The following is a 22099-nucleotide window of genomic DNA, read 5'->3' as shown; positions in this document are numbered from 1 at the left end:
AAATTGAAGCCAGATGATTGAAATTCCAAGTGGGAATTGGTGGGAGGGAGAGAATTCAAAGAATGGGTCTCTAACTCTCTATGTGGGTGTGCTAGGGTTTTAGCTGGATCGCCGATTAGGATGGTACACCCCGCCTAAATTTACCGTTTTAAAAAAGTTCAGGGTTTTAAGTCCCCGTCAGGGGTGAACTTGTCATTTCTTTGAAACGTTGTAAATGATTTTTTTGGCCAAGAAGAAAGGAGGAGCCTGACAGTTTTTGCTGACTTGACTTGACTTGATATCTAGGTCACTCAATTCAGTATATCAGTATATCGCTCGGGTCAGTTAATTACTTAAGAACTTCACTTTTAAAAGCATTTTTATATCATTATCATGACATGAATTGTAATGTTGAATCTAATCATACATATATCATTTTTGTGAAGCTATGTATGTGCATTACAGCGTGTTACAAATCGCGATCGCAAGGACATGTAGAAAAAGATTGTCGTCACTAACCTTGCCCTGGGAAGAAGAAAACTCGATTGATGAAGTAGGAAGAGATCGTTTGTAATACCCATGATCGTACTCCTCCTCTATTCCCATCACCCTTAACTCTAATAAAACCCTTTTCTTTCACTAAAAGAAGCTGCTCGAGATGGAAAGGAAGAAACAGAGAAGACAAAGAGATCGATGAAGAAGATTTGGCCAAACGAACTCCATTTATACTATTTTCGATCAAGGAGAACAACACAGTAAGCCTTTACTTGCCATACTTAATTTATTCTTCTTTGACCAAATAAGGAAATAATTGATTATTTAGTCCTAGATTCTCTTGGCATGGTCTCCTTGGATCCCAAGCTTTTTATAAAATATTCCTACAAGTTATAGCTATGACGCGATATTCAGATTGCACATTTACCTTGTGCTAGTTTATTTTCTCAGTCCACCTTACACATTTACCTTGTGCTAGTTTATTTAGCGCAGCTTCGACGTAGTCCATTCTTTGTTCTTAACCGAAACAATAAGATTTCGAGAATGATTATCACACAAAACACACAAAACTTCATTTCTAAAAGCAATTTCATATGATTATCAAAAAATTGTAATGTTGAATCTAGCTAATGATAGAGACATGTCAATTATGTGAACCTATAAACGTATGTGCATTACAATGTGTAACGATCAAAATCTAATCACAAGGGCATGAAGAAAAAGATTGTCGTCACTAACATACCTTGCCCTCGGAGGAAGAAAACTCGATTGCCGGAGGAGTAGGAAGAGATCGTTTGTAAAACCCATGATTGTACTTCTCCTCTTTTCCCATCACCCTTAACTCTAATGAAAAATCCTTTCTTTCACTATAAGAAGCTGCTCGAGATGGAAGGGAAGAAAACAGAGACAAAACGAAGAGAGATCAATGAAGAAGATATGGCCAAACGAACTCCATTTATACTATATATATTGTAGATCAAGGAGAACGACACAATAAGCCTTTACTTGCCATATTTGATTTATTCTTCTTTGAACAAAGAAGGAAATAATTGATTATTTACTCCTAATTTGTTCTGGTCTCCTTGTCTCGTAAATTAATTAAACCCAAAAAAAAAAATCCTAAAAATTATAGCTAAGATACGATTCACTCTTATTATCATCAAGCTTTCCAGATCCCCCATATGAACCCTAGAAAATTGGGGAAATCAAAGATAGTATTTCAATTATGGACAACAAATTGACAATCTTATTCAATTCAAGGCAGCACTTTTAGTTTTTATTGAAAGTTTACTTATTAATGTGAAGGGGTTTAGGGTTTTTAAAGGTTGACTACCATATATTGCTGTCGGATAAGAAAGGGAAACTAACGTACGTCTTAAATATGTGTTTGATTTGATACTAGACTATAACGCAAGTCAATTTTTAACGTGACTGCCTTGTGCTAATCTATTTTTCTAAGTCCATACTGCACATATAGCTTCGTCATGCTCTCGTTGTTATTACCAGTAATGTTGGAGATATCATATATTACTTGGAGAAATTATTAAGTATAATTTTAAGAAATTGAATACATAGGGATTAAAAATGCATGAAACTTTTGAGTTTAGTCTCATTCGCGTTGTGCAGTTGAGATGTGATGAGGTTAATTATTTGAAAAAATTATTAATGTCTGTTAAGGTAAAGATAACATGAAGTCATGAACCCTCTGGTATCTCGTTCACTAAACTTGCATAGGTCAGGAGCCATGAGACCCCTCAAGTATTGGCTTGTAAATTAATCTTGTATGTGTATTTATTCTTTGTAAGTTAGTTTAAGGGAATAAGTTCATGTTCGGGTTAATAACATATAGGTATGTACCCTCATTAATAATCTTGCCTTTGTTTGCTCTTCTATTGTGATTGAATATGGTGATTCATAAATATCAAATGTGACTGACATCAACAATGAGTTTAGTCAGGCGAGTAATTTAGCATCAACAACAAATGTAGACCCTTCCCCAAAATTTCACATATAAATCCCTCATGCATCCTATATGGTTTCTTTCTAGTCCCAGACAACCATGTAGCCAATATTTCAAAATCCCTCAACTCCCTTCTTGGAAAAACAGGCTAGGGCGGACTCTTTCGAAACCCTTCATATGTATAATATTGACTCATCCACCACAATAATGATCATACACACAATCCTTGGATTTTGCTTCATTATTGCCCCAAATCTCATAGACTAGTGTATCATCAATTCATCATGCAAACGGAGACCACAGACTGTTGCTTTGAATCTTAGATACCCATTCTACTTCCATTTATAGCTTAACCCCCGTATGAGGGAAATAGTAATTGCAGTAAACGTAAAATTTACCCTCTAGCTAGTACCAATCACCATGGCCAGTCACCATCCCCCATATCCCAGTACATATCTTACTTGTTATCCCCACCCTGCAAATTTTTAATGCCTGCAGCAGCTGCACTAGTACCAATCTGTGTTTGCTTCTCCTCCAAGAACCATACAAACCGTCAAGGAGTGAAAAGTAAAAACCAGAACCCACTCCTTCTTTCACGTTAAAATCAGAACCCCTCCCCCCGGCGGGGACCACCACCTCCGTTGCCGGAGTATGGTCCTAGCATGCTCTCTGTGCGTCCACGTGGCGGTGGAAGGTGTTCGTCGTCGATTGGGAATCAGTTGGGCGTCGCTTTCGGGGTTAGGGGTGGTGCGACACTAACTGACAGAGATGACAGACAGCAAGTCGGCGGAAACGGCGCGTCGTTTGTCCCTCTCTCTCTTTCTCTCTCGCACTCGCGCCAGGTTTTGTCTTGTCTGCTTCCTTCCCTTTCTTCCATCTCCGGCGATTGGGCAATGCCTTGCTTTGTCTTTCTGGTTACCCGAGCCGAGCGCCGGAGTGCTTTTGCTTCCTAAAGTTCCAACGGATTTTGTTGCTGCGGCTGAATTATTTGGCTTGCAAATCAACCTTTTGACACCATTTAGAATAATGGTGCTCCCTCTAGGTCAGAATAAATCTCTAAATTTGTTTCCTTTTAAGTTTTTGCTTTCGGTTAAATTGAAGCTCTCCATTACGTTTTATCGTGGATATTGTAATGAGTGTTATAAGAAAAATAAAATCGGAATGGTCTGTCATTTCATTAGAGATCCTCTTTATATAGAGGTCGATTACAACGGTAATTACATGCACATAATGGCGATATTCAATGCTAATAACAACGTACATAATGACTAATTGATAACTGATTGAGCGGTTACATCCTTTGATCACTAATTCCATAATTTACTTTCGTCAGTTACTTTGACGAAGACACAACACTCCCCCTTGTGTCAAGTCAAAGTTAAAACAGTGCATGTGGTGTTGCCTCATTAAAAACCTTGCCAAGTAACAAAACCCAGTGGGACAAAATAAATCTTGGTCAAAGGGAAAAAAAGCACAACGCACCTATGATAGTGTTTATGTGTTAGACTCCCCCTAAAGTCTACACTCCCCCTAAAGTCTACACTCCCCCTGATCCTTACATCAATCAAGGGAGCTAGGAACCTCTTTACATTTCTATGTTTCTCACATGCTTCTAAGATATAGCCTTAGATTGTGATTTGAGAAACAAGTTTGTCATATTGTCCTCAGACCTTGTTTTACTTGAATCTTAAGGAGAGACTAATGTTTCTCACAAGGTATCGTCGTGTTCCCAATAACAATTACATAACCAGTTTAGGAACGACATATTGACCATAGATACCTGACATTAGTGAACCCCAAACAAAGCGTCGTTTGAGGTTTTGATGTAGAGGGTTGCAGTTCCATCTGCATTCCCTTTCGTCTTTCTATAGGGATAGGATGAACCCAAGTCAATGGTTCATTTAGGTATCAAGATACATTCTTTATATATCTTCTAATGACACTGCATTGGCGCTTGAATAAGTTCAAATGAGAATGTAATACTCGGTCGTGTTCATTGGGCTAAGTACAATATTGCGCCTATTGCACTTTAGAGAAGAGTTTTCATTTCTCTACCCTTCTTCGTCATCTTCCTTTGGACGAAATGGATTTTCTTTTACATCCAAACAACAGCCGATCATTGGGAGTGCTAACAGTATGCATTTTTTCCATGTATATCGCATGAGAATCTTTTGGACACATGCAGACTTGTGGATTAGTATTCCACAAACTCGTTATTAACCGAGTTTTCCAAGATTATTCATCTCAATTCAGATTTCATATAGCTCGTGGTTTCTCTTACTTCTCCAAGAGTACCTACTATGTTCCTATCATCAACATAGATAGCTATAATTGCAAATCCGGAACTCTTTCCTCTATGAGTACGCAAGGGCATAATTCATCATTTTGGATCCCTTTCCACTCAAGTAGTCACTTGTATAAAGTGAGCGTTTCAATTCTAATTACAAACGCACTTAATGATTTATAGTTACTTGAGTTGGATAGTTTAAGGCCCTCGGGCACTCTTATGGATATCTCCCAATCAAGATCCCCATGGAGATAAGTAGTAACCACATCGATGAGCTGCATTTCCATTATGGGAGATTATTTCTCCTCGTTGTCAATCCAGAGCGTTGCGAGAAATCTTGGCGCCACAAGACGAGCCTTGTCCTTTAGGGCTTCATTCTTCTCATTACGCTTTATGACAAAGACTTTTTTATGTCCTACGGGCTTTACACTTGGTAAGGTTAGCACTATCAAACCAAATACCTGTCTCTTTGTCAGAGAATCTAGCTTTTCCTGGATCGCACTTTTATGTAGGCCAATATGCTCTTTGTTGACATTTTTCAACAGAGCGTGGTTCGATACCTTCGTGCTCTATGATTCCTTGAGCAACAGTGTGAATCATCAATGTGTATATACTCTCGTAATCTGTTGAGATTGTCTCTGGAATCATTTTAAACATCGGAGCGTCCTCCAGTATTGATTCATGGACATAACTGTAATCAAAGACGATCTCATGAGAGAGATTCTTTACATTGATGAGGTTGTGCCTTACTTACCCAATTCCTTTAGGCAAGTATTGATCGAACCAAGTGGCCTCCCCCTATTCCCTTAGGGAGCCACGACCTCAACCACACCTCCACTAAGTGTGGTTGCATCGCCTCTATCTGCAGCGACGTGCCCCTTATTGGAGACTTTTATCCTTGCAGGCATTTGCAGCTAACATGTGTGATCTCGTCACTTCAGCAATATCTATAAACGTATCAGGCATCGAAACTGTTACGTTCAAAGTATATATTATGTGGGGATCAAGATGAGACAGAGTGAGGCAACCACGACAATTCCTGTCGTTCCAATAGAAAATCTTTTTTCTCATCTCCCCTAACGACGGGAAGACTGTCTCATCAAAGTGACACTCTGCAATTTTTAGCAGAAAGAGATCGCCTGACAAGGGTTCCGAGTGCAGATAATTGTTGGAGATCCGTATCCAACATAAATACTTATTCATTTCGAAGTACCCATTATTTGATGCGTTGTGGGTATGCGTAAATCTCAAACTTATGTCCAGTTACCAACTGGTACGCAGTAGTTGGCTAGCAATGGGTGTAAGAACGAATAAGTAAGGCTGCGTATAATATTGCAAAACCCCAAGAAGGTATATGTAGGTTGGTGCGCATAACCTGTACCTAGATATGGTGACATATGTGAAGCCCTTTTATGTATGCATTTGGGGTACAAGATACTATATATTGATCCTTATAGACATACAATAGTCATCAAGTCCTTTTGATGTGAACTCTTAGCATTGTTAGGTACTATAGACTTTATAATTTAGGGTGGTGAGCCCATATAATATGCTAAGAGTGCAGCATTTCTTGTGAATAGTTAATCGACAAGTGACCAGTTTGTCGAAACATCATCCAGAACCACACAGTTTTTTTAATGGTCCGCATTTCCGGATGGATAAATTCACAATAATCACGTTGTAAAATAGATTTTCATATGATAACCGTTGGCACAAATATCTATGAAAAATTAACAAAGTTCGATATTTCTCCTTGATACCTTCCTTATATGTATATGAGAGTGTAATTCAAAAAATATAACTCATATTCATTGGAGTATTTCGATTTAGGTAGGATGATATGGTTATCATTCTGGTAATTTCCTTTTTTATTTGGTGGATGCATTGCTTTGCATCTTTATAGTGCTATTTCGAACCATGTAATTATTTACATATGGATCGAATAAATTCAGTGCTTCAGAATAAGAATTCGAATTTATTAATAAGCCAACGATAATTAAATAAATATCTTCTTAGGAAAATCTAATTCATCAAACCATTAATCAAAATAAACTTTAAGACTACCCCATAGTCTAATTACAAATGAGGTATTACACCTTCATAACTATCTTAGAAAACATTGACGTTCACCATTTCAGACGATCCTTTGTCGTTGGTGTCAGGCAAGAAGTTGATGAGAAATATAGTCTTCTTCCATAAAAATGATTTCCACATCAGAAGCCCAACGATTACACTCATTTTCTTCTGAGTGTAGTACGTCAAATAGTTGGATCACGCATTAATAGATATCCATTTAATCAATTTTCCAAGGATGAGAATTAGATATCAAGATTGACCAACAATCATAACGGTCACATTTTTCGATGCGTCGTGAAAATAATTCATCACAATTAAATGTTTGTCATTGTGATGCTATGAAATTACTTTTCCATAGCAACATAATTTATGACATGCTAATAAAATAATCATTTAATAAAATTAAATCGACATAGCATATATCATGATAACATGTCACAATATGACATGCTAATAAAATAATCATTTTTATAACATGCTTAATATCAGTAATAAAATTTAACGCAAACGATAACGTTAATTGAAACCATACTTGTTAGTTTATCAAATAAACTGTGTGTGTGTTGGTTACTTCACAATTCCGTTTTCATCATGGCAATTGCTCTCGTAATCAATGATTTGATCATCGAGTCATAATTGGTTAATCACATGCACAAACAATAATATATGTGATTAGCACATTTAATCATATATATTTGATTGTAATTCACCATAAATAATAAGTAATAAATGACATTATTGTAAAATCGTAAATACTAATTACATTTCAGATTTACCATTTCAATTTCCTCAAAACAGAAAATAGTAAATCTGTAGAAAGTAAACAGTAATTTAAATTCACAAAATTACCTTTGTAAAATATCTGATTTACCAGAGAGGTAGAAAAATTTGGATCGGCTTTTTGCAAATCGGGTCGCGCGGGTCCGGGTTTGAGTAGATTCGTGTCGAGCTGCTGCGTTCGGGTCGCCGGCGAAGAAGCTTCGTCTGTGGCGAGGCTGGGTAGATCGGCTCTGCGGTGGATCCGGGCAGCGCTGGGTTTCGCTGGGCGACACTCGACGGGGATTCGCCGTGCAAGGCTCGGCTGGGCGTCGCAGGTGGGCTGAGCACGGGAGAGCTTGCCGGCGAGGTGAGATGGATGCTCGGGAGGGATGCATGGCGGTGTGCGGCAGAGAAAAAGAAAATAAAGAGGTTTAGGGTTTTTTCTTTGGAAAACTTAAGGTTAGAACTACGTGCTGATAACGTGTTATAAGGAAAATAGAATCGGAATGGTCTGTCATTTCATTAGAGATCCTCTTTATATAGAGGTCGATTACAATGGTAATTACATGCACATAATGGCGATATTCAATGCTAATAACAACGTACATAATGGCTAATTGATAACTGATTGAGCGGTTACATCCTTTGATCACTAATTTTATAATTTACTTTCGTCAGTTATTTTGACGAAGACACACATAATGTATTTTCCTTCAACAATGAGCACATATTAATGTATTATCATCTAAAGTCTTCTTAAACGAAATAAATTATGTACTTATAACGTCTCAATTTCGAAACGTAGTATGGAGTATGAACAAAAGTACTCTTTCAATTGACTCGTAGTACTACATGTATTCTTTCAACACCCCTTAATATGCTTGTATTCTTGTACATTAAGCATGCAATAGTTGCAATGTGCATTTACTAAAATTATGCTTTTTTTTTTAATCTCTTCAAAAATCACAAAAAGAATGAAGATGAGAGGATGTTAGTGAATGACGATGAGATGGATATGAAGATGGAGACTCGGCTCTAGGTTCGATCTATCTCCCACTCCCGCAGCTCGATCGTGTCATCTCCCCCATCTCATCTCATAGGTATCCAGAAATATTTAGAAACAGACCAATATAGGTTTAGCTCCTTCAATCTGAGGGCAATGTTATTTGAGGAACAATAATTGATCAATTCTTGTTTAAAGAAACCGATACCACATCTATGAAGAGGACATCGAGGCGACACCATCCACACAACACCTCAAATTTGCCAGAATGAAAATAAAAAATCCGTTAACAAACCCATTAAAATTTGCCATAAGCACTTCACATCGGGCGTCCCCTTTCGATTATGTATCGTTAGATATCCTAACAAAAGATGACCGTGCCCCGCATAATGTTGTTGAAACAAGTCAAACAGAGATGGTGACTACGACAAATAAGAAATTGTCTTCCAAAATGATCACCTACACTTTCATAAATATTGTTTCACCGTTTGAAACCCTTAGCATTACCAAATTAACGCAAACGTCATAATTTGTTCACAATTTGTTGATGCCACAGTTACATGTGTAAATGATGCGCCGAACCTAACTACGGTTCATATGAGTTGCGTATCGTACCAAAATCTGCATTATAAAGATTTAATCTAAAGTTACTGGTACTTTTGAAATTTCAATACCAACCATTCTCAAGTTAACCAAAAGAAGAAGAATAGTAATGCATTGATGGAGAATTGACATGAAAGAAGATGGACAAATATTTGGAGAGATGTGGTTGGGTTGTTCGAGGATTATACGGTTTCCCTTTGAAAATAGTGAGTGGAATCTATGCTTCAGAGGTTTTCTGAGCTCTGACATCTCCGAGTCCGACATCCTGGGGTTTACATAGTTTCGGTGAGGCTAATACGGACCACCTTGTAAAAGTCCATTTTACCCCTGTCAGCTTTCACCTTTTCGACCAAATCATTTTTTCTCCTGTCCCTAGTGAACTGTATCCCATCAAACCATCAATCAAATCTCTTTCCCTTTCATGTTATTTGTTTCCATCATAGGAATCGAATGCGTTTTATTTTTTCATCAAAATAAAATATTATTTAGTTTTATGCTCTTTACAAAGAAATAAAATTAAATTTTGATTTAGTTTAATCTCGCAAACAAATATAATTGAGACAAAGAGTATGACTTACTAGTACTTATTGTTTATGACTATTTCATTGAAAAACATTAGCTCTACAATACTGTCTACATACTATTCTTTCACAAATTATGTTTTAAGATAACACCTGTGTACGTAATGATCTATCATTGTAAATCTCGCAAACAAATATAATCAAGACAAAGAGTATGACTTACTAGTACTTATTGTTTATGATTATTTCACTGAAAAACATTAGCTCTACAATATTGTCTACATACTATTCTTTCACGAATTATGTTTTAGGATAACACTTGTGTACGTCGATCTATCATTGTAAGCTAGACATAGTTTAGTTTCGTAGTAACATGAAAATAAGAAAAATATGTAAATAACTAACATTATAAACACATGAACCGAAACCAAATGCGGGGGACCAAGACCACATCTGTTCCGTCGCAGTTCTTATAGCCCGAACGGACCACATGCCTAGTGTTCAATTATGTGTTACACGTTAGATTATTGGATGTACAAAATTCAGACGCACAAGAAAAAATAGAGGTAGAGACCTAAAGTCCAAAGCCAAGCTTCATAAAAATAATAATAAAGTCGGTCCACCTCTTGGACTCCTGGTCACTCCAGTCCAAAATCCAATGGCACTTTCGTAATTCTCAGCAAACCTCCTCTGCTTCCCTCCCACTTAAACACCATGACCCAACTACTTCACAGTCACACTTCCACAAGCAAACTCCTCTGCTCTCTGAGAGAGAAGACCTCAATGGCTGAGCTCCACCCAATTTCCACATTCATCCTCCTCTTCCTCACCACCCTCCTGTCCTTTTCCGTCATTTCCCACTCCCAGCAGCCCCTCCTCAGCCCCGCCGAGCAAGACTCCGTCTACCGCGTCCTCGACTCCGTCAACCCCCACGTCCCCTGGCGCACCCTCTTCCCCGATGACCTCTGCTCCTACGGCCCCCACGGCGTCGTCTGCGACTTCTTCACAAACGACACCAACCCAAACGTCGTTTCCGTCCACGTCTCCGAGCTCAGCTTCGGCTACGTCTCCGACTTCACCCCCAACCCGCCGTGCTCCTCCTCCGCCGTCCTCAGCCCTCTCCTCTTCTCCGCCTTCCCTTTCCTGCGCAAGCTCTTCTTCTACCGCTGCTTCAACCAAACCACCACCGTCGTCTCCGTCCCGGATGTCGCGGCGAGTTTCTCGCCGGGTCTGGAGGAGCTCGTCTTCATTGACAACCCATCTCTTGTTTCACCCCTCAGTGGCGTTCTACGTAATTTCACCAGTTTAAGGAGGGCGGTTCTGACCGGGAACGGGTTCTACGGCAACGTTCCGGACTCCGTCGCCGATATGGTCAACCTGGAAGAGCTGACTCTCGCCAGAAACAAACTCGGGGGCGAAATTCCGGTGAGCTTTGCCAGACTGAAGAAGCTGAAGGTTCTCGACCTTGGTGGAAACTCCTTCGCCGGAGAAGTGCCGGAGTCGGTGGGGAGCCTCCCGGAGCTGTTGAAGCTGGACCTGAGCTCGAATGGGTTTTCCGGCGAAATCCCGGCGAGCCTGAAAAACCTGCGGAGGCTGGAGCTGTTGGACCTGAGCTACAACCGGTTCAACAACTCCGGCGTGCCGGTGTTCTTGTCGGAGATGACACAGCTTAAAATGGTGTCGTTGAGTGGGAACAAGCTGGGAGGGCAGATTCCGGAGATATGGAGCAAGATGGGGGGTATTTTGGGAATTGGGCTTTCTGGGATGGGACTGGTTGGGAAAATCCCAGGTTCAATGGGGTTGTATTTGAGAAATGTAAGGTACTTGGGGCTTGATAATAACAAGCTGGAAGGGACAGTGCCTCAGGAGTTTGGGCTTTTGGAATCTGTGAATGAGATTAATCTGGAGAACAATAGCTTGAGTGGGAGGGTCTCATTTTCTTCTAAATTTGGGCACAGGATCAAGTTGTATGGAAACCCAGAGCTTTGTGTTGATGATGAGGGTTTAAGGTCTGCAAAGGGTTTAGGGTTTGGGTTTGGGGAGTTGAAGGTGTGCAGCAAACAGCAGAGACCCAATCCTGCCCATTTCACAGTGGATTCTTCTTCTTCAGCAGTGCAGGTTGTTGTTCCATCCCTGGTTATGGTTTTATTGGTTATGATTGTGGTTATGCTTAATTAGGATTAGAGAGGTATTAGAGTATGAGGTTTAGGAAGAGTAGTAGGCCTTCTAAGTTCTAACAGAGAAAGGAACAGGGTTTTATAGTCATGACTAGCAATGAGTTTTGGGAATTTGGGGGATTTTGTGTAGTGAAAGTGGATGTGGTGAATGATACAAGGAAATTAACCATGTAATTATGCACTTTTTCTCAATGGAAGTGGATATAAATGATAGAGTTATCTTTTGGTTATGGTAATAGTTTCTTTAACTTTTTACCTTCCTGCTTATGGGGTTTGAGTCTCAAGCAAGAAATTGGTTTCTTTTGGTGCTGTGTTATTTGCATCAGTGTTTGCTTGTGTTCATTACTGATTCTGTGTTTGGTTTAACTTTTTCACATTTACCCAAAATTTACATGGGTTCTGTCTATAGTGAAAGAAATGGAAATGTATCTGAAGTGAGACTTTGATGAAACCAGCTTAGCAAGTTAGCATTTTTATGGTAACTAGCATAGTCTAGGAGACTAAAGGGATATAATCTGTGAAAGTTGCCCTGGAAGGTTGCTCTTTGCAAGTTTTGGGCTTTGGCTTGTTGCGTGATATGAGGCAAAAATTGATCTCAAATCATGAAGACAGAGACAAAAGCAAATCACCCTCGCACAGTTGGACAAGGATGGGCCGGATGATAGCTAGTAAAAAGTGCTTTTTGGATAAGCACTTGCGTCTATCTCCAACCCTTTTGTGTAAACCTAAAAAGCAGAAATGCATTTGCAATTATCTAAGGATAGGAAGGAAAATGCTTTTCAAAAATTGAAATGATCTTATTAAACTGAGATCACAGTTGTTTGGCATCTCTTCCCTGATGATACATTTTATATAGCTAGCCTGATTGAAGATGCCTCTAGCTGCTACAACATTAATAGTAATCCATTCTTTGAACAACTTCAGGTAAAACACCCATTGTCTTCCCCCTCTTGAAAAGAATTTTGAGGTTCAATGCTATTGCACTTTGTTGCAGGTGGAGTTTCAGGATCTTTTATTTTTTTTGAACCCCCAGGTGCGGATTCTTTCGACTTCTTCCGCCGTGATTTCTTGGGGATGTCCGGTAGGGAGGATTCGGTACTAGTATCCGTGGCTTCTTGATGGCTGGCTCTACTAGTCTCCGACGAGTCCCTCCTAGAAGGCCTTCTTGTTTGCCTATGTTTATCTGATTTTTCCCTCTTTGGGCTCTTTGGGGAGTCCACACCTCCTTCATGCCCCCGTGATGATTGCCTTCTTGACTGCTTTGGCACTTCCGGGGACTCATGTACCGGAGACATTGAACTCCTTGAACTTCTCCGGCTTGAATCTACATCGAGATAACATACAAAATTGGTCATGATCAGGAGCTATTTCGAACAACATTTTGCTAATAATTAACAAAGAGACACTAGGTGCTTAATAACTTTTTGAGTGCGCTAATAACAACTCCATGTTACTATAGGTATACGAAAATGAGGAATTACCTTCCGAAACCCATTTGATCGGATTATCTTCTCTCATTTCTCCATTCTGAGATAAAGGTGCTGATGCAAATCCTGGTGGAGATTGAAACTCATTCATCTGCAATCAGCACCAACTTAAGCATTTGGAAATTGAAAGAGAAAGAAAACATGCAAAGAAGAGGAAGAAGCAAAATCAAGTTAATCAAGTACCCAGCTAGGAGAACTTGTCGCAGTTGCTGGACCATCCCAGCCTATATGAGCCACATGCTTTACATCTGTAGGAAATCCAATCTGAATTTCTTGCTCTTTGTTATCATCTGACAAATGAGTGTGACAATTTCCCTCAGGCCACAAAGTTTGTGTGTAAATAAATATCATTAGTTAGTGCATAGGCTTCAATAGGTAACATACCAAATATTTGAGAGATGTATCTCAAGCCTTTTAAGAGGCCCTTCATCTTACTGCTATTTTCTTTATTCGACATTAGTGATTCTCAATGATAATCGATCTATTCCTTTCAAGTCCCTAGCTAGTAGATATGACATCCAAAATTTGCCCTCCAGTTCTGTCACAATGATAACAAGATGAAAGAGATGAATGGTCGAACCCTAGTATGAGATTTGGCGGTGAAAAACAATCATTTACTCACAAAAAAGAAAACTTGTGGATTAAAATTTTTGATATAGATACATATGCGATGAACATGGTAGAATTTTCTTGAATAACGATTGTCAAATTAAGATTTAGAGAACTTTGCTAACCTTTGAAGGAAGACCCTGCTGCAAGGCCAAAATTTACAGCCCCATATGAGAGGTTGCAGCATTCAAACTATATCTTCTGAGGAACAAAAACTGCCCAGAAGTTCAACAGGGCATGCATGCATGCATGCAATAGCAATACATATATATTGACCCTTTTTCTTTTCTTCCTTTTCTTTTCAATTTCTATGAATCTTGGCAAAAAGAAGGGGAAGAACACTTCCGGAGAAAAGGAAAGAAAAAAAAGGTGTTCAAAAACTAAAAACAGCTTTTGACAAATGTGTCAAGAGAGGGGAGAGTGATGAGAAAAGGGGAAGAACTGATAAAACAAATCATGCTTAATTAAAGTAAAGCTATCGTTTATCTCGTCAATTCGATGGTAATGCATTGTGTTTTTTCCCTAACCACATTGTTGATCACCAGAAGTGGATCGAACTTTCCGGTGTGAAAATATAGGAAGAAATGACAGTGCAGATCTTTGGCTTTGCTAAATTTAGATGGGAAGGTCTGTGACGGGTCATTTTAGAGGCCGTAATGGCTGGTAGATGCATAAGAGTTTTAATGGTTTAATTACTTGGCTAGATCTTGATGGTTTTACCTCCCATTGAGGTGACTAGACTGACTATATGTGTCCACATGATGAGTCTATTAGTCAGAGACTCGAGTGTAGAAATCAAGTTTAATTTGGTGTAAAACTAATATTTAACCGAGTGGTTAATTGATTTTTCATCAAAACCAATCATTCTTCTGCCGGTTATCCCATACCATTTTCAGATATGGAAACCCTCATGAATCCCCTCACGGCCTCACCCACTACCTCACAATAGCTCCCATCCATCTATCAAAGTAGGCCACCACTCAAAAGCAGGGGCGGAGCTAGGAATGCATGTTTAGGGGCAATGGCAGATTCAAGATTAAACTATGGGGTGGGCTTCAACTTTGGCCGAAGGCAAAAAAAAAAAAAAAAATTTAAATACAACCATGCAAAGCGTAGAAACTTAAGCAGACATTGATTACGAGACTTCAAAAGAAAGAAAAAAAAAAATAAGCATCAATGTAAGTAGAAGGAAATTTTGAAAATAAGAGATAAATTAGAGAATCCAACAAAATTTTCTCCCAATTTAAATAGATTGAAAATAGTTCATATTGACGATTTCATACTCTATATAGGAAGAAAAAGATTAAGAGTTATACTTGAGGATTTTTATAGACTTGAGAAGGAAAAGACTAGAAAATCTAGAAGGAGTAGAAAAGGAACTGAAGAGCATAGATGTAGTCGCATATAGAGGAAGAGTTGATGCGCATCAGGTCAGGAAGTTGCAAAAACACATAATATACCTAGTTTTTTTTTTAATCTCAAAACCCTTAGGCTTGGCTCCACGCCTGTTTAGGGGGGCCATATAAAGAATTAGTATAGAACTTCTTCATCAAAACTTGATAATTAAACTAGATGACATAGATAATTGAAGAAACCATGGGGTGCCATGGCACCCTTTGGTCTGGTCATAGCTCCGCCTATGCTCAAAAGTGATTGAGATCGATAACTTATGTTGCGGTTCATGTGTGCTCACGCGTGGGTGTACAACTCCCCATTCATATTTTTTTTTGTTCTTTTCCTTGTTACTGGTTCTTGTCTTAACTCGGCGACTTTGTTTCCATTCTGGATCGAGTCTTTTCAGTGGAGAAGAGAAGTTATTCTGTTGTATTGGCTCAATTTTTCCATCTCTTTTAAACTTGGTTTTGATAGCATTTGTGGTTTGGGATTCTACTAGTAGCGGCTTATCGGTCCTCAACTCTTCTATTCGGCACCACCATCTAGGCTAAAGACGAGGGCTGCGGTAGCGGAGGCAACAACATTATCTTGGTTTAGCCTTGGTCGAAGCAGGTGTGCTAAATTAGTAGAAGATGATGCTTATATTTTTATTTGATTTGGGCTCCTCTAGGTCTACTCCATTTGGAACCATTAAGGAAGTTTTTCATTAATTAAAAAAAAAAAGTTGTCTGTAATGTAATCGATTAATTTTAAAATATAATACTAGATATTGGAACTTCTCTAAAGAACAAGGTTTGAAGTAAAATTCACCCCACCCACTATAGTCATGTGAGCTTGACTTTTGTCTTTGGCTTGATATGAGGGGAAGTGGTAACTCGTTTATATGCTTTTGATATGCCCCCTAATAAATTTGCAACTCTTTAAAGAATCAAACTTTTGTGTCGAAGCTCTAGCTTATATAGATCAGAGTCTAGATAACGGTTAACTTTATATTGATTCTATTCATGTTCAAGCCTTCAATAAGGCTTTTCGATTCCATTTGTTGTTGTGAACCTTGGTTACCCTAAACCCTAAGAGCAAGTCCACCCTCTGGGTCTTCGTTGGGAAGGCCTGAGTCATGAGCAAGACCTGGGTCGTCACGTGGCAGTGATTTTGGACTGCAGTTTTCACCCACGATTTATGTTTCTGGGTCTCTATGTGACAGTGACTGTTTATTAAATTTGATATTAGGTATTTTGAGTATGAATAATGATTTTCTATATCAATAAAATTATGATTAAATAAACAAAATGACATATTGAAATTAAAATATTTATTTCATGACTTAAATTGACAAGCCAAGCCTAAAAAAACAAAATACAATTATTTAAAAATAACACAAACATAATATAAAACAAAAAAAATTATAGAAATTTTTATTATTTTTTTAAGTGGGTAACTCTCTAGTAACCATTGGGATTTTTTATTTTTTATTTTTTTTATTTTATAAAAAAAAGGTTTCAAACCCAAACGATAATGTAAGTCTATACAATTGTTTTTAGTTTGAAAGGATTGTATAATTGTAAGCCATTGATCTCTTTCTATAATTGCAACAAACGGTCCATATTACAACCAACTTGCATGCCTTGCTAGGCGACAAGGCAAGTCTACAATTGTGTTTAGTTTGAAAGGATTGTATAATTGTAAGCCATTGATCTCTTTCTATAATTGCAACAAACGGTCCAGATTACAACCAACTTGCATGCCTTGCTAGGCGACAAGGCAACCAACGCTTCTAGGCGACAAAAATGCGTGGGTCTTCTGACAAAACCAGTGCAAGGTCTTCTCTGATTGGCTCGTCGCCTCTACGCACTGCGCTGCTCGCGTGCTTCATCCTCAGTTGAGCCCTTCACGTGGTCGACGTCTCCTCTGGCCCCACGAATTGGGCTGAGCTGGAGACTAAGGCCCGGGTGATGAAAAATGAATGCCTGGGTCATAGGTCTGACCCAGGTGAAGACCCAATGAAGGCCTAGGTTAAAAAATGTTTGTGGGTGGAGATTGGTTTTTTCAGCTGGGTCTTCAATCCTAGGTGGCTGAAGGCCTGAGCCTTTAAAAACCCTTTGGGGTGGACTTGCTCTAAGAGGCTTCCATATATGATGAGTTACTTTCATGTCATAAAAGAATTCAATATATCTCGAGGAAGAAGAAAAAGAGTTCTTTTCTCCTTCTTCTTCTTCTTACAAAAAATTCCCGAGGAGTCCATCTAAAAGTTACACCACTGCTTCGTCTTTCAATCAAACTACAGTGTCGTGCTAAGTTACAATCTGAGAAGGTAAATGTAGAAATGTTTTTTCTTTGAGATTTCTGTTACAATTACAATGATGTTAGTCTTTGATACAAGCACTTTTTGAGATCCACTGTTACTCTCTCAACACTAATGACATGCCTCAAATATTCCACATGTGCAACACCAAAGTCACACTTGCTTTCTTCACCTTGAGTGAGTGTTGTTGCAGTCTAGTTAAAACTAACTCCAGGTGTTGCAAATGAGTTCCCATTGAGGTGTTGTTGCGAGAGGCTTGGAGCTAAATAGCCGCTTATGTACAATATATGTCCAGATTTCGTGAAAGAAGCCTTGACCAGTTATATTTGAGGGAAGACAACACTTGGGAAGATGCCAAAGCACATGAGATAAGCACATGTTGTGATCTTCAAGTTGCAAACTGATTCCGAGTCTACTAAATTGAGGGTTCTATAGTTGTACTTCTGTTAAACTCTTCAGTAATGAAGAGGTGGTTTGAGGAACTAAAAAGAATTGGTGTCCTCAAACCAAGTATCATTGGAAAGTTCTGTTGTACAAGAACTATATTTTTGTTTCTATGACATAATATTGTTTTTGTTCAGCTGGTTAACTAATCTATAGTTAGGTTAGGACACTATTTGTATAAAAGATAGGCTTGTTCTGAAAAAAAATAAAATCAAAGAAGATCGATGCAAATTTTCTCAAAAAAAAAATCTCTCAACAGTTCATCCATCACAGACTGAAATGTGGCAAGGGCATTTATTAAACCAAATGGCATAACCAAAAAAATCATAGTGCCCTGAGTGCGTTCTAAGATCTGACCTACCTCCCTTGTAAGTCCTACTTACCTGTGCAGAGAGAGGCAATTAGAATAGTAAAGTTACTTTCAATTTCAATGCTAGAAAATTATCAGTAACACAAATGAAAATATTGTTTCAACATGTTCAATTTCAAATCAACATTGTTCTTCATTCACTTCATTATGCTCTGTCGCATCTACAAAATAAGGTGTAGGTATATGGCAGTCATATTCAAATTAAAGAAGGAAAAGAAGTTTGTCAAAACACTAGGAATGAAAGGTTTCTCAGTCTAGCTAGGAGAAGCAAAGGTGTCAAGAAAGAATCTACCGATTTACCTCAGCAACATTGATTTCAAATCATCTGAGGTAAATGCATTTCATGCATATTCATATCAGGGTTATAGTATTTTAATTGAGGAAAAGATTTAGTCTTATTATTGATTTAGATTGACTAAAATATCTTTGAGATAGTTTAGGAAATCTTATACAAATCTTTCAGTAAGATATTCATGCAGATTTGGTTCAAAAATCACATAATTACATATTTGACAAGACCTCTCTTTTCCTCCTGAGATTCTCAATTTTATTTCTCTCATTGGACCTTTTTGGCACGGGGAGTAATTTTTGGTAGTCTCTAAATCTTCAGCGAATCCAGGATAGTTATTACATGATTTTCTCTCCTTATTGTTTCTGACTCTTTGGTTTACAGGATTCTCAAACCCTATTGTGTCTCTATATATTGGCAGGCTAAACGCTTCTTTGTTCATAAACTTTTTGTCTTCAGCTCTCACTTCTTCTCTTAGTGTGCAGGTTCCAATGGTTAGAGACAACGAAATAACAAGAATCAACTCCATGAACTGGGGAGGGGCTCATCCTACAAGATGGTATTGAAGGAGGGTTGCTCAAGTCCTTCCCACTCATCCTTCTGAAGAAGCACATAATCCAAGAATTCCAAGACAACGCATTCCACAAGAGGCACCTCCTCCACCACCTCCTCCGTCTCCTCCACATCGACCTCCTCCACCACCAAGAAGGCACAACAATCGTCCAAACAATGATCATGCTAACCTGAATGAGGTGTTCCAGTACCTGGTGGTAATCCGTTCACAACAAGAGGCTCATGGTCGCATGCTTGACTCTATCCAAAGGGAGATTTAGACCATTCATCATGCTCTTGCAAACCTTTCACATTCAGTTATGGATCTTCAAGCCATACAGCCACAGTCTCCTCCTTCTGGTGTTATTAGCGATGAACATGATTTTCTAAACTATGGCCAACAACACCAAAAGGAGGAGACTGTGGCTGCATAGCTTGAAGCTAACATGAAAGGTTTGCAAGAGCATGATGAATGGTCTGAATCTCTCTTTGGATAGAGTCAAGCATGCGCCCATGAGCCTCATGTTGTGCACGGATCACCTCCAGGTACTGGAACATCTCATTCAGGTTAGCTTGAACATTGTTTGGACAATTGTTGTGCCTTCTTGGTGGTGGAGGAGGTCGATGTGGAGGAGACGGAGGAGGTGGTGGAGGAGGTGCCTCTTGTGGACTGCGTTGTCTTGGAATTCTTGGATTATGTGCTTCTTTCTTGACACCTTTGCTTCTCCTAGCTAGACTGGGAAACATTTCTTTCCTGGTTTTTCGCCAGACTTCTTTTCCTTCTTTAATTTGAATATGACTACCATATACCTACAATCTCCCCCTATGACATTTATATTCAATTTCAATTGTTCATATACCTGCAAAGACATATAACCAAACAAAAGCATATATAGAGAAGCAAGGAAAAGAAGAATTTTCAAAGTCTCTTGTTGTTTCAGATCTGTGAACAAATAACACAGATATAAACAGTATGTCATAGAGACCAAAATAGTTTCTTAATAGTCTTTGGAATCAAGCATCATCATCTTCCAATACTATTAAGAACAATTGAAAATTTAAACTAAATAACGAACATGCAAATTGAAATTGTTTGTGCTTATGCACTAACAACCCATAAAGAAAATTAAAGTTTGTTCAATAAAAATACCAACAAGATAAAAGCAAAAACATCAACATAAGGAAACATAAGGAAAGATGTATAACTATGTAGTGAAACCAATGATGAATATAGTGACTCAATGTGCACCACTCTACACAAATGAAGATATTGTTTCAAAATGTTCAGTTTCAAATCAACCTTGCTCTTAATTCACTTCATTATGCTCAGCTGCATCTACAAAACAACGAAATGTGCATGACTATATAGTGAAACCAATGATGAATATAGTGACTCAATGTGCACAGTTATACTCTTGGAAATTATAGTGACAACAATGTTGAATATAGTGACTTAATGCACAGCTACTCTTGGAAACTACAGTAATATCATCACAGAAACAAACACAAAATAACAAGACATTCTTTGTTACCACCACAACACTAATTGATCAATATATCAAAATAAAGAAAAGGATAACTTGCCAAGACAATTCTTCAATTCATTACACGTACCTTTTGGTTCATTGATGAGAGCCAAGTTTATGGTGTAGATTTGTTGGCACAAAATCTTGTGGTTCTTGAGCTCTAATTTCAACATAAACTGTGAAAAGTAAATGAGAAATATGAATACAACTTCCTCCTACAAAAGAGATTTTCACAATAAACCTCATAAAATTTTCTATACTTTGTCTTCCCATGATAGTGGGGATGACCATTCATACACATATCTGCAGACGTCAGACGTCTAATAAACTTGAATTGATTTTATTTGTCTAAAAAAAGTATTTTGTCTTCCCATGATTTTCCAAACCCATGCACTTGTCAAACATCTTCCCATATAGATAGCAACAAGGTGAAGTGACTGAAGTCTTTAAGGAGGTGTGAAACAGCCTCATGTGTTGAGTGAGCTTTTCCTTCCTCTTAAATTTTTCTACATCCGACCACACAGTGGTTAACATTGGTTCCATCGATCTGGCGGTGCCTCATGTGTTGATGATTCCACCACCGTCACGGGACCCACAATTTCGGCTGAAATCGTTTATAAGGTGGTTTTGTGAGAGTTGAACTACTAGGTTTGGTATTCGAGACCATTTATCACGACTCACACATGATGGTGTATATGTTCCTCTCACTCGCGTGTCTCTGTTTTGCATGTTATGCAGCCACAATGATAGCTTTGTCTGAGGGCGGTGTACGCTTCCTGGAGAGATTTGCTGTATACCTTTGAGGAATTTTATTTTTGCCCGTGAAAATGGTGCAATATTGGGGGATTCACCAGGGTCATTACATCACAGCTTTGAGAGTGATCCTCAAAGTCACTGGGGACATCGTTGAATGGTAGGTGCTTGGGGAGCTCTCAAAGTACCTCCACGCTTTCGTTTTGATGGGGGCCACATTTATTAGCATGATGATTAGGTAATTGATGCAATTTATTTGTGTTTTCCTTTCTTTACGGTGACAGTGTTGTCCTAACGCAAGACCAAGCATACTGAAGCCGAGAGCCACATATTTAGGGGGCCTCAAAAATTTGATTATGGCGTTCAATTTTTTATAGGTTTTTTAAATAAGTGAAGCCTTCTTTAACGAAAATTATACAGCGCACCCGGGTGTGCCGTGCACCCGGTTTCTTCACCGTCAGATTCTGACACGTGGATAAGTCAGATATTGACTATGTTAGATGGCGTTAAAT

The 22099-nt window shown here is 38.6% G+C and overlaps 2 protein-coding genes across 2 annotated transcripts; one reads left to right on the top strand and one right to left on the bottom strand.

The window, feature by feature from the left end:
- Positions 1–10466: 10466 nt before the first annotated feature.
- Positions 10467–11861, top strand: LOC101304067 (piriformospora indica-insensitive protein 2-like). The gene has a single exon (XM_004292173.1). The coding sequence runs from the start codon at positions 10467–10469 to the stop codon at positions 11859–11861; it is 1395 nt and encodes a 464-aa protein (XP_004292221.1).
- A 919-nt stretch (positions 11862–12780) lies between these two features.
- Positions 12781–13804, bottom strand: LOC101303776. Its single transcript, XM_004292172.1, has 4 exons — positions 13732–13804; positions 13531–13637; positions 13342–13438; positions 12781–13184 (listed from the first exon to the last, which is right to left on the bottom strand). Exons 1-4 carry the CDS (start codon positions 13802–13804, stop codon positions 12781–12783), a joined length of 681 nt encoding a protein of 226 aa, XP_004292220.1.
- Positions 13805–22099: the final 8295 nt, after the last annotated feature.

Source organism: Fragaria vesca, linkage group LG2, assembly GCF_000184155.1.
Source record: "Fragaria vesca subsp. vesca linkage group LG2, FraVesHawaii_1.0, whole genome shotgun sequence".
In the NCBI taxonomy this organism is placed as follows: Eukaryota; Viridiplantae; Streptophyta; class Magnoliopsida; order Rosales; family Rosaceae; genus Fragaria; species Fragaria vesca.
Note: the sequence above shows the minus strand (reverse complement) of the source record. Positions and strands in the feature narration are given on the sequence as shown.

Excerpts from the sequence above, each read along its gene's own strand:
- LOC101304067 (XM_004292173.1), top strand. The coding sequence starts at position 10,467 with ATGGCTGAGCTCCACCCAATTTCCACATTCATCCTCCTCTTCCTCACC.
- LOC101303776 (XM_004292172.1), bottom strand. The coding sequence starts at position 13,804 with ATGTCGAATAAAGAAAATAGCAGTAAGATGAAGGGCCTCTTAAAAGGC. Across the intron at positions 13,638-13,731 it reads ATACATCTCTCAAATATTTG|ATGATAACAAAGAGCAAGAA; the intron begins GTATGTTACCTA and ends CTCATTTGTCAG. Across the intron at positions 13,185-13,341 it reads GATCAAATGGGTTTCGGAAG|ATTCAAGCCGGAGAAGTTCA; the intron begins GTAATTCCTCAT and ends ATCTCGATGTAG.